Consider the following 11,812-nt stretch of genomic DNA (forward strand, 5'->3'; position numbering starts at 1 on the left):
TCGGCCCTCGGAAGGCAGCGGCTCCTCAAGACCCCTGGCTCCCGGAAGCTGGAGCAAGGAACAACCACAGCTGCCTCCTGGAAGAACGAGCCTGCAGTCCCTGCCGGCACAGCCAGCCCCCTCCCCACAGGGCAAGTAGGGCACATTCGGCAGGCCTGTGACCTCCGTCACAGCAGGATCAGGCCTTTGGTTCACCTTGGCATCCGCTCAGCAGACAGAATTTCTTGAGCAGGACTTCCTACATCTGCGTATCTGTGTGAGTTTTCTAATGTGGCAATACGTTGTTGTAATGGTCCCGCTCAGAGGCCCAGCCCACTCTAATGGGCTGCGACCAGCTTCCTCTGCACAGCCCGGCCGCGACCTGGGACTAATGGCAGCATGAAGGCCCCTCTGCGGCTGTGCCTGCGGGGCTCCAGGGCCACCTCCTGTGCCTCCCCCTGTCCCCTGAGCAGCCATCTTCATCCCCCTCCCCTGGGAAAGTGTGAGGGCCGTAAGCAAGGCGCAGAGTCTGGGATGGGGGGGGGGGCGGGAAATCAGGAAGGAGGGTAGGCGGCGGAATCTAGGCTGTGCTCCCCACCAGCTTGGGGGAGACCCTCTGGGTCTTTCTGAAGTTTCTCCTTTCCCAGCTCCTACTCCACCTCCCTTAGGGGATCACGGAGGGAATAGGAAAAGGTGGTGCATGAAGAAAAGCTTTGAAAAGGTAAATGTGCACAAATGCAAGGCAAACAGGAGAAGCGTGGGCGCCGAGGCCTTCCCCGGGCAAGCTGCCAAGTGAGGCCAGAGGCCCCATGTCCCAGATATGGAAGTGACTCTGGGGATGGCAGGTGCCAGAGATGGCCAGAGCTCCCTGGTAGAAAGGGAACCTATTGGTGACAAGACTCAAAGAGGGGGCGAGCCCGCCTCACAAGAGCATCCCGGCCGGGCCAGCCCTGGCAGTGCGCCCAGGCATTCGCTGGCACTCGGTGGCCCAGGCACTGCCTGGCGACGAGATTATGGCCTGGCAGGCCCCGTCGTGGACTGGACACCCGCACGAGGGCTGCCACTGTCAGGCCACCCACCCCGGCGCTGCCTGGACACCGCACAAGCACCTCCGCTGTGACTGGCAAAGACACACGTGGGTTAGGGACAGAACAGGCACAGTAAAAGCAAGTGCCTGAATTTCTCCCTCCTCCTGCCTGCAACGGAGATCCCATGAGTGGGAGCTGGGCAGAAGTAATCAGACTGCTTGGGTTCAAAGGACAGCCCTGGAGGGCGGAGCTGGCCACAGATGCCAGAGAACAGGAGAGCCGAAGATTGCGTTCTTTCGGGAAGCCTGCCCGGGTCTGGCTCGAGAAGCAGCACTCCTCTGCCCCTGGTACGTCCCCCTCAGTCCATCCTCACCCCACTCCAGCAATCTGTTCGGCCCCTTCCACCTCCCCGGAACGGGCGGAGCTGTTTATTCCCACCCTGAGCTCACTGCGACTGTCTTGGCTGCCCCTCCAAACCCCCCACCCCAGGCTGCACAGGCAGCCTTGGGATTCCTGGCCACGTCAGGAGAGCAGCCGCAGCTTCAGCTCTGGGGTCGTGGGCACTGCCAGGTTCACATTCCTCCAGCAACCCAGGCTCTCACGGCTTCCACTGCAGCTCAGCCTCCCTCAGTAGAGCAGAGGACAGGAAGGCAGAGTGAGGGCTGGGGCACAACGGCCCGCGGAATATCTGGCTTTTGTGGGGCCTTACGCTCGATCTTTTATCCTCTCTAGATGGCCCTCGAGCCACCGAGCATGGGGCGCAGGGGGTACCTTCAGCTGCTCTGGACTCACCGGAGCGGGATCTTGACGCGGAGGTAGCGGTCCACGGCAATTGCCAGCAGGGCGAGGATGGAGCTCTGGGTGAGGATGAGGACAGGGCAGGCGACCATGAGGCAGGTGTGGAAATAGGTCCGTGGCCCAATGTTGATGAGGATGGCTAGTGGGATGACCAGAGCGCCCACCGCCACGTCAGCCACCGCCAGCGATACGATGAAGCAGAAGGTGGCATCCCGCAGCGCCTGGTTCACCTTCACTGCCCAGATCACCAGCACATTCCCGGGCACAGAGACCAGGGCGATGAGCACCTCGATGCCAATGTAGGCGGCCTGGAAGGCCGAGATGGAGGGCGGCATGACAGGCACAGGCGAGGCACATCAGCAGGCAGGCACCAAGGGGCACGAGGCAGGCACCTGTGGTCACGGAAGCCTGGGGTGGGGAGGCCTGCCGGCAGGGGCAGGGGGAGCCCAGGCAGCTCTGAAACTCCCGCTGCCCTTTGGACCTGTGCCCCACTTGGCACACCCAGTGCCTGCCCAGGCTGGCGGGATACCCTGGCCCTTTCTCTGCCTGATCTTTGTCCCCTCCCCTTATCTTCCCCAGAGGGTCCATTCGACAACTTAAAATAGCAGCGCTCACTCCTCCACTGGCTCCTTTATCAGGTGTGAGGCAGCTCCCGGGGCGCACACACACGCACCCCACAGGGGTCCCTCTGCCTGGCTCTGCCCACCCATGCCCACAGAACAGGCTGCAGGGAGCTCACCATCCTGCCCGCTGGCCACCAGGGGGTCCCGGAGGCGGTGCCCAAAGTTGCGGGCACCTGGGGGCGCGCCGAGCCGCGGGGCCGCGCCGGGCAGGGCTGGGCTCCGGGACCCGCGCGGCGGCTCATCGTCCTGGGGCTCCCGCCGCAGCTCTCCCAGCCCGGCCTTTCCAGCAATCACATGGTGCGGCGGAGGCTCAGCCCCAGGCGCTTTTAAAGAGGTAGCGCCCCGGTGTCGCACCTGGGACTGGGCTGGCAGGCGTGGGTCTGGGGGACTGAGCCCAGCCGCAGACCCGGGCGCGGGCCCCGCCTTTGCCCAGCTGGCGCACACACGTGCCCGGCGCCACCCACCCAAGCCGCTGCTGGCGCCCGCCTCCCAGCAGTGCCCTGGTTCCGCTCCAGGGACCCTCCCGGGCCACGGACCCTCGCCCACCCCAGTCCCAAGGGACATCTAGCCGCCCCTCTCAACACTCTCCTGCATCCCCATTGGGAAGCCACGGCGGCGAACCGAGGCACAGACTTACCCAAGGTCACCAAAGCTGGCAGAGCTCCTAGCTACCTGCACGGTCGTGTCTCTGCGCCCTCCCAGCTCGACGCCTTCGGCGGCCGCTCGCTCCGGGGATGCCTGGGCGATCCGGGGCCAGCCTGGGAGGTCCAGGGGGACGGTAGCTGGCTGGGACTCGACTCAGGCGCCGCCGCCTCCGTCGCCCCCGGCGCGGGAGCTGAGTGACAACCGGGCTCCGCACACCGGGAGGGGGCGGGGGCGGCGGCGGCACCCGCGGGCCCCTCCCTCCTCGCCCTCCGTCTCCTCCCCCACCCCCTCCTCTAAACAAAGGAAGTGATTCTGGGTGAGAAAAGCTGGGAAAATGTGAGATTTTCGCAGGGTCTGGTGTGTGAATCCAGTCTCGGGAGTGGACAGAGGTGCAGCCTCCATGTGTTCACCGGTTCCCTTCTCCATGTGGGATGCCCGGAGCCCTGGTCTGGCCTCCGGCGGCAGCCCTGCACCCGACACCGCACAACCTCTCACCTGCAGGGCTCCGGGATGTCCCCCACCCCACCCCCACCTCCCCCAACAGTCAGCTGGAAGCTCTACACGCTGTCCCACCCTTCAATCCTGAAACCCTGCTCTCCCATGAAGCCAGCCCCTGCATAGTCTCAGGAACTAACATCCTTCCAGAGCACATCACTTTGCAAGCTCTACCCTGAGTCATTATATTTCTTCCTCCTCGTTCTTTCAGAACGGCCTGTTCGTCTATTAGCAATGTCCATTTTACAAATGAGGGCACTGGGGCTCAGAGGAGTGACCTACTTTCCTAAGATTATCTTGGCCGGTGTCACCCCTTCTGTGCCCCTTTTCTTTCCTCCTTCTCCCTCTTCACAGCACCTAAGCCATAAGGTATCCTGTCCAATCCCCTCATAGAAAAATTAAATGCCCTGATAGATAAAGAAGGAGGGGACTTCCACAAGATCACCCAGCAAAATCCTAAGAGGACCAGAGTAAGAAACCAGGCTCCTGACTCCTGACACAGTGCCCTCCACACTTCGCCCCATCCTGATCCCTCCCTTGGCTGCCTCCTGCTGCAGTTGAGGTGGCTCACTGGTCCCCACCAAGGACCACCTGGGGGGCAGACCCTCAACCAGAACATGTGCCTCGCAGACATCCTGACCTGAGAAAAATCCTTGTTCACGGATATTAGAAAAGGGCCTGGGAGGGCAAGGAGAGGCCGGCAAGCAAAGAGAATCAGAGAATCTGGCCCCTGAGGGCACTGCCCCCTGTAGGATCCCAGGATATCCAGAGAAAGGTTCTGCCTCGAGGAGGGTGAGCACACAGCTTCTATGGGGGGAGGGGGGGGGTCTGCGCAGAGGCACAGTGGGGGGTGGGCTGGGACCTGAAGCTGAGGGAGGGAGGAGGGGGTTGAACCTTCCTTGGGGGAGCAGGAAGAAACCCAGCTTGGGGCAAGATCACTTCCATTTCTGCTTTCGGGGGGGGGGGGGGGCGGGAGCAAGGAATCTGTGCCTCAGACAGCAAAGTTGCAGTCTTGCCCTGGAGCCCAGCTAGAGAAACTAGGAAGTGCCCACTCTCCTTTCCCCTCTTTCCCTCCACACACCCGCCCCAGACTTCCTCAACCCTCCCAACAGGCAGCCTGACATTCCACATACTCCCCATGCCCATGAACACCCCAGCCTGTGCGTGCACCTGCTGCCTTGAACCCTTCCTTGCCTTGGCCCAGGTTGTTGGGGACCAAGGCTTTCTTTTGATTTTCACTCAGCCCCCTGATTTTCACTCATGCAGCTGACAGAAAAACCCGGGAAGACCCAGGCAGGGAGTGGGGTGGGTGATTGGGTCACCTTATCTAACTTTCCAGCATCTTTAGCTCTGGAGGGCACCTGAGCCACCCCCAACTCCTACTGTGGGTGCTTGACATGTAGTAGACACGTTTGCATATTACCTGCAGATCATTTGTTTTTTCCTCAGTTCTGGGTAAAATAAACCCAAACTCTTTTCCCTTCTTCCCTCCCTCCCTCCCTCCCTCCCTTCCTCCCTCAACCTTTGCCTGTTCCCAGGGCCAGGCCTCCTGGGGGATTAGCCGGGCCTATCTGAGAATAGAGCTGACCCAGTCAGGGTCCATCCCAGGGAGCTGCTCTGGAAAAACCATCTCCTCGGCATCTCCTGGGCAGGGAGGAGTGGGGTGTCAGTGGGGGTGTCAGTGGTGAACAGTGCTCCCGGACAGCAAAGCCATTAGCTACAGTGAGGAGAGCACTTGATTAAGAGTCAGAAGAGCTGCAAGCTGGTTTCCAGGCCTTACACTGCGTGGGTGGTCCAGGCAAGCCACTTCTCCTCTCTTGGCGTCAGTTTACCCATCAATCAACTTAGACAATTGACATTTTTCATCCTGTCCTGCTCCGACAGCTGGTAAGTTCATTCCAAGGTGGGAAAGACGGTCAAGATGGAGACCATGGGCGCTGGGCCTGTCCACCTAGAAGCCTTCTGATTCCTGGCTACCCCGTCTAGGGCAGATTCCAGGGCTGAGAGGAGGAGAGGTTTGTAGTGGGGGAAGGGGGGCATCACAGGTCTATAGTAGGAGGAAGACAATGTGGGAAGGTGTAGACAGGACAGGTGGAACAAGGTATCCAGAATGTACAGTGAGCCCAAAACGCTCTGGCTTTTGAGGTATGTACAGGACCCCCTGACTAGATGACCCTCCCCATACCAGGGTCCACTCATGCTCTGCAGACGCATGACCCTCCATGCTTCCCCCTGCTCTGAACAGCTGAGTCTTGGCCTCCTCATCCATAAAATGGGTGTAGACACATCACCTCACAGCAGAGTCGTGAGGGCTGAACGGGCTGACTTACGGAGAGTGGCTAACACAGGTAATTTTCTCAGCAAGGCAAGAAGGCAGCACCAGGCCGTAGTGTCGGCAGGGGAAAGAGTAGGGGAGTGCAAAATTCTGGAATCCTCTCTGTGCAGCCAGTCAGGCTACACCCTACAGGTGCCAGATTTGGGGGCCCTTACAGGTACACAATGAAAAACTTTTATCTGGCAGGTGGCTCTGTCACAGTGAGTCTAAATAACCTCAGGGCCTAGCCCTCAACCCCTCTCCCCTTTGCCTCTTGTTCCTACTTCTCTCCTTCCAAGACCCCATCCCGGGTTTCTCCAGGCTCCTCACACCTGAAGCCTCCGTGCTGGGGGCAGGGGTGTAGGGGGAAGAGGGAGCACTTAAGTGGAAGCACGCCTGTGGGGCAACTTTGCATGCCCTCCTTCCTGGAGTTCTCCACACTGGGCAGGGAGGGGCCTCGCCAAGGAGGGAAGCCATCCCTGAGCACCCCTCCCTCAAGCTGCCAGCCGGGAGGGGGCAGCAAGGCCAGCTAGGCCCCCAGAGAGGCCAGAGAGGCCTGGGGGAGCGGACAAGGTTTTAAGATTTGCCTCTTGCCCCTTGCAGCAGGCAGGAGGTTATTTGGTCCCCGTGTGGTCTCTCAGCATTGTTCTGGGCAGTATGTGTCCGAGGAGAGCAGGGAGGAGGGCTGAGCGAGGGCAGGCAGGGTGGAAGGGAAGGATTTCTGGATGGTTGGAAAGCCCCTGGCCTTTCCCCTGTCCCGGGAGCCCACCTCCAAGCCCCTGCAGTGATTTCCTAGCGGTTCCCTCCCTCTTCAGATTTGGAATCTAGGTCTCTCTGCCTCCTTCTCCCCTCTCCCAGGTCAGAGGATCCTGTGGGGGAGATGTTGGGGAAGGAGCTTCGGTGTGGGCTGAGTATTCCCCTGCGTGTGCACGTGCTTGAGGGCAGGGGAGGCCTGGGATAGGTCGGGGCTAGCCAGTCCAAGCCCCTCCAGACAGCACAGAACTGTTCCTGAAGGAGGATAGCACTTCCCTTCCTTGGCCTCATTGCTCCTTCCTTCCTTCTTTCCTTCCTTCCTTCCTTCCCTCCCCCCTCCCTTCTTTCCTTCCTTCCTTCCTTCCTTCCTTCCTTCTTTTATCCTGGGGCACATGGGTGATTCAGTGGGTTAACCTTGATCTCAGCTCAGGTCTTGATCTTAGGGTCTTGAGATCAAGCCCCGCATTGGGCTCCACACTGGAAGCCTACCAGTGGGGGTGGGTGGGGTGGTACTGTGAGCTGAAGACCCTTCAGGACTCAGCAGGGGAGCCTCAGGATGTCCAAGGCTGGGAAGGAGGGTCCGGTCTGGGAGGCCCACAGAGCCACCCCCTGCTTCAGCTAGAGCAACTCTGCTCTGACTTATCCCCTGTGTGCATTCCTTGTTATGAGCTTTTCTTTGACTATAAGCTCTTATTAGCTCTGTGGCTTTAAAAAGCTTGAAAATCTGAACTTCAGCTCAACCTGTTTATTGTATAGATAAGGAAACTGAGACCCAGAGAGGTGGTAAACTTGGCCAAACCCACCCTTGAGATGGGGAAGAGCCTGGTGCCAGGAGGAGACTTCCAGAAGTGAGCCCTCCTCTGGGCCCTGGCCCTGCCTGTCCTCGGGAAACCCCCTCAAGCACTAGCCCTTTAAACCCAGAGCTTGGTGAAAGCAGTCTTGGCTTTCACGGCCTCCCTAAGTCACAGGGGTGGGAGGTAGGCTGCTAACCCACACAGAGAGAGCCACCTGGCAGAGCGGAGACTGACCCAGATGTGGCGTGTTTTACTCATGGAGGGGTGTGTGGGGATCAGAGGTGATTGGAATCATTGAACCCATTGGTCTGGAAGAGGTCCCTGGAGAAGAGACTCTCCAGAAGCCTCATTCATTTGCTTGCCCAGCTGGTATTTATTAGGGCCCTACTAGGAAGAGGGAACTGTTGTAAGGCGCCCCCTAAGAGCTCAGAACGTGGGTCCTGGAAGGCAGGGCCAGTGTCATGCCTGCTTAGAATTAGCTAGAGTTCCAGGGCGTATGTTCCAGGTGCCAGAGAGAAGGCAGAGAGCTCACTGGGCCGGCCCGGGGCTGGGAAGGGCCTTGGAGAAGGGACAGGATGCTCTGTGTTTGTGGAGAAGTTCCGGTAGCAAGGAGGAGGCGTTTCTGGGCAAGACCAGGGGTTTGGTTAGGGCACCGGCCTCGGGCTGGGCAGCAGGGTGACAGCTGGGGGCCATGCTGCTGGCAGCCTCCCAGGGGAGGCTGAGAAGACTTGAGTGGGCGGTGCACCCAGTTAAATCCAGGAGGCCTCGGCCCCGGTCACAGCTCCACCTTGCAGTGCTGGGCGAACCCCAACCACTCACCACCCTCTCCGAGCCTCCGACCTTTTATCCGTAAAAGAGGAATAATTACATTACCCGTTCTATTTGTTTGAAAGTGCTTTTCAGGTGGTGAATCACTAGACATATATCATGGTCTACTCTTGGTGACGGGAGGCCTCTGAGCATTTTTGAGCAGGAGGCTGAAGGATCTGAACGATGCTTTGGAAAGACCACTCTGTGACCCTGTGCAGCGTGGATGGGAGGAAGGAGAGGTAAAACAGAAAGATCTGCCTCGGCCAAAGAAGATTAAAATCCAAACACAAGAGGAAGCAGTGGGGAACAGAGAAAATGGACGAGAGAGATGTCTCATGGGACTCCCAGGCTCCTTGGCCAGTCACGCAGAGCAGCCGGGGAGAATGGAGAAGAAACAACTCAGCTTTCCAGCCTGGGTTCCCGGGGAGTGTTGGCAGCTGTTGAGGTGGAACGTGAGGCAGGAGAGGCAGGTTTCGGGGACCGGGGGAAGGACGACAGGCTGGGTGGGATGTACCTAAGGGGACATCCAGGAGCAAGGGCCAGCGGGCTTGTGGAAATGGCCAAGGGGGCCGTCAGAGCTCTAGCTGGGTCATCTCAATTGAGGTGACGGCCAAAGCTCTGGGAGAGCTGAGATCACTCAGAGGGAGGATGCAGGAGAGGAGCTGGACAGAAGTAGGCTGTGCCTACAGCACCAGGAGGGAGAACAGGCAGGGGAGGGGAAAAAGCAGGTATTTCAGGAAGAAGGATGCTGAGCGGCTCAGGGCTGGAGAGCAGTGGCGAAGGATCTGAGGGGGAAGTGGTAGGATTTGGTGACAAGAAGGGGGAGGAGTGGGGTTGGGAGCACCATCTCTGGGGTGCATGCTGGAGCAGGTAGGGAAAGGGGGGGGGGGCGTGGATGCAGACAAGGCTTTGAAAGAACTTGGCAGAGAAGAGACGAAATGACGGACTGTTAGCTGCAGGAGAGTAGGGTCAAAAAGAGGTTGGTTTTAGGTGGGGAGATCTGAGCATGCTCACAGCCTGAGACAGCGAAGCAGGGGCAAGGAAAGATGAATCAGAGGGAAGAGAAGCTGAGAACAGACCCCACTTGTCAAGTATCCTAAGGGGTTGATGACAGCTGGCTGGGCACAGAGCTCTGGGTGCACACAGAGCTGGAAGTGTGAGCTCTCCGCCGGCTTCAAGCCCCTCTCGCCCCACCCCCACTGAGTCTTGGGGGGAGACCCGAAGGCCTCCTGCCCCAGCCTGTCTCTCCTGCACTCCCCCTCCCGCCCCCACCAGACACATGGCCCACAGTTTGCCCTGCCGTGTAGCACACCAATTAAAGAATCAGCCTTCTCCAGGCACCAGCAGCTCCTCGTCTGGCAGCCCATGGCCCAGCTCCATCCCTGACCCCAGTCCACAGGGCGCCAGCCGTGGGTTTCTTGGCTTCTCTGGCCTTGACTGCAGCCAAAGAAGTATCTCTGGGCAATCTACCTGCCACCCCACCAGCGCTTAGAAGACCCCAAGTCGGCCCTGCCACATAACAGACTCATTAGAGCTCCCTGCACAGGCCACCCCATCCTGGCCAATGCATCCTCCCCAGTCCGGTCTTCCTGGACTCCCCAGACACCACCCCCAGGGATGCAGGGGCAGGGATCCCCTACTGTCCCTCCCCACAGCGGGCAGGAAGGGAAATCAAGGCAGGGGAGTTCATGTGGCTGCTGTGAGAGGTTGGGCAGGATGGCATCTGGCCTCCCTAATGCTTCCCTCTTCCTTCCCGCGCGTCAAACAGTGCCCTTGCCCCCGCAGGAAAGAGAAATATGCCCACTACCTTCTGTATGTTCTGAGAGGGACAACAAGGCCATGAAGATTGGGGGAAAGAGGAAAGAAAGGGCCGAAGTAGAGTTTCTAAATTAAATTCAGGACACCCAGTTAAAATTTCTTAACAGCTCTGTTGATATATAATTTACATACCATAAAGTTCACCCATTTGAAGTGTACAACTCAGTGATTTTTTTTTTTCAGTATAATTACGGAATTGTGCAACCGTCACCATAATTTAATCTTAGAACATTCTCATCGCCCTCCAAAAAAACCTCGCACCCATTAGCAGTCACTTCCCTACCCCTACCCACTCCTACACAGACCCAGGCAGTTACTAATCTACTTGCTGTGTCTGTGGATCTTGCTGTTCTGGCCCCCTCGTGTAAGTGAAACCGGACCCTACGTGGTCCTTTGTGACTGGCTTCTTTCCCTTAGCATAATGTTTTCCAAGTCCATCTATACTGTGCAGGTGTCAGCGCTTCGTTCTTTTTGAGGACCGAATAATATTCCATCGCGTGTCTGCACCACATTTTGTTTATCCATTCATCAGTTGATGGACATAGGGGTCGTTTCTACTTTGAGACTACGCTAAATAATCCCGCTGTGAAATTCGTGTACGAGTTTTTGCGTGAACATACGTTTTCACTTGTTTCGGGTAGACGCAGACAGAAGAAGGGGTAGAACCACGTGTCTGGGCCTTCGTCACGTCTACCCCAGGTGTTGGCAGCCTGCCCGGTGCAGAAGCTATTATGACCCCCTTTAACGGGTCAAAACGCAGAGGCTCAGAGGGAGGCCTGGGGCCACCAAAGCCTAGAACTGAAACATGAGCTCAGGCCTCCGATTCCCAGTCCAGGGTTCTTTGGAACACATCACAATGAGCCCCCCTCAGAGAGTCGGCCGCCCACCCGAGGGAACGAAACATCTGGAATTTGAAAAGCAACATAGTCAATGTGAATAGTCACCTCGTCACACTGAACTCCTCATTAGGTGCTCTGGGGACCCTGTCCTGGGGTGAGGGCTTAAACAGAAGCCGAGGCTTCTGGGAAAGAAGGAGCAGGGCGAAAAACTCACGGGTGGGAAGGCCCCTCTCCTCTGCTGGGACCCCTGGGAGTCTGTCGCAGACCCCACCACACACAGGCTTCCACAGCGATTGTCTGACGGACGCCCCACCCAGCAGGGACAGGAGCCAGGAGACTAGGCACTGACTCCATCGCACTGCGGAATCCAAACTGGTCCACATTCTTGGGAAAAGAACAGACAATCTCAGGCTTGGCCACGGATTCTGGCTTCAGCCCCTTCTCTCAGCTCCAGTCTTATGCTGATCTTAAGCAGAACTCTAAATGCCAATTGGGGATTATTCCATTCACATCCGCTTCACCCCTCTGCCCTGAACCCAAAGGCCCTGTCACCAGAGAGCCCTGGGCGTGAAAGGTCTTTGCACTAAGTGTGTTTTCCTGAAGTCAGGGTGGCCAGGCGGGCTGTGGCCTGGGCCCCTGCCGCCTCTGCAGGCCCAGCCCAAAGGCCCAAGTTCCAGGCCAGAGGAACAAACAGGAGTTTGCTGAAGTGTTGACCTGTAGGGAAAGAGCCACCCACTCTATCTGGCTGGTCAGGTGCGTGGGAGGCACAGACGAACCATCCAGTTGCCAGGCTTTTCTGTTTTAACCGCTTTCCGTGGCCCACAAGTTGGACAGGCTTCATCCAGGGCCGAAAATAGGGTTCTAGTGCTTAATAGAGCTCAGGAAGTATTTATTGAATACTGAATGTTCAGAATCA

At 58.2% G+C, this 11,812-nt stretch overlaps 1 protein-coding gene across 2 annotated transcripts in view; it reads right to left on the bottom strand.

Moving 5' to 3' along the window:
* The window catches only part of ADORA1 (adenosine A1 receptor), a 34,804-nt gene extending 31,508 nt beyond the window's left edge, over positions 1-3,296 (bottom strand). Inside the window, exons 1-2 of one of the 2 annotated variants that reach the window (XM_045456424.1) lie at positions 3,066-3,296; positions 1,800-2,197 (exon numbers count right to left, since the gene is read on the bottom strand). In XM_045456424.1, coding sequence (XP_045312380.1) covers positions 1,800-2,140 — 341 coding nt within the window. In that variant the 5' untranslated portion in view covers positions 2,141-2,197; positions 3,066-3,296. Of the gene's footprint in view, positions 1-1,799; positions 2,198-2,544; positions 2,661-3,065 lie in introns of those variants that run through there. The other variant, XM_045456423.1, reaches the window with a different exon arrangement.
* Between the last annotated feature and the right edge of the window lie 8,516 nt (positions 3,297-11,812).

Source organism: Leopardus geoffroyi, chromosome C3 (assembly GCF_018350155.1).
Source record: "Leopardus geoffroyi isolate Oge1 chromosome C3, O.geoffroyi_Oge1_pat1.0, whole genome shotgun sequence".
Lineage (NCBI taxonomy): Eukaryota > Metazoa > Chordata > Mammalia > Carnivora > Felidae > Leopardus > Leopardus geoffroyi.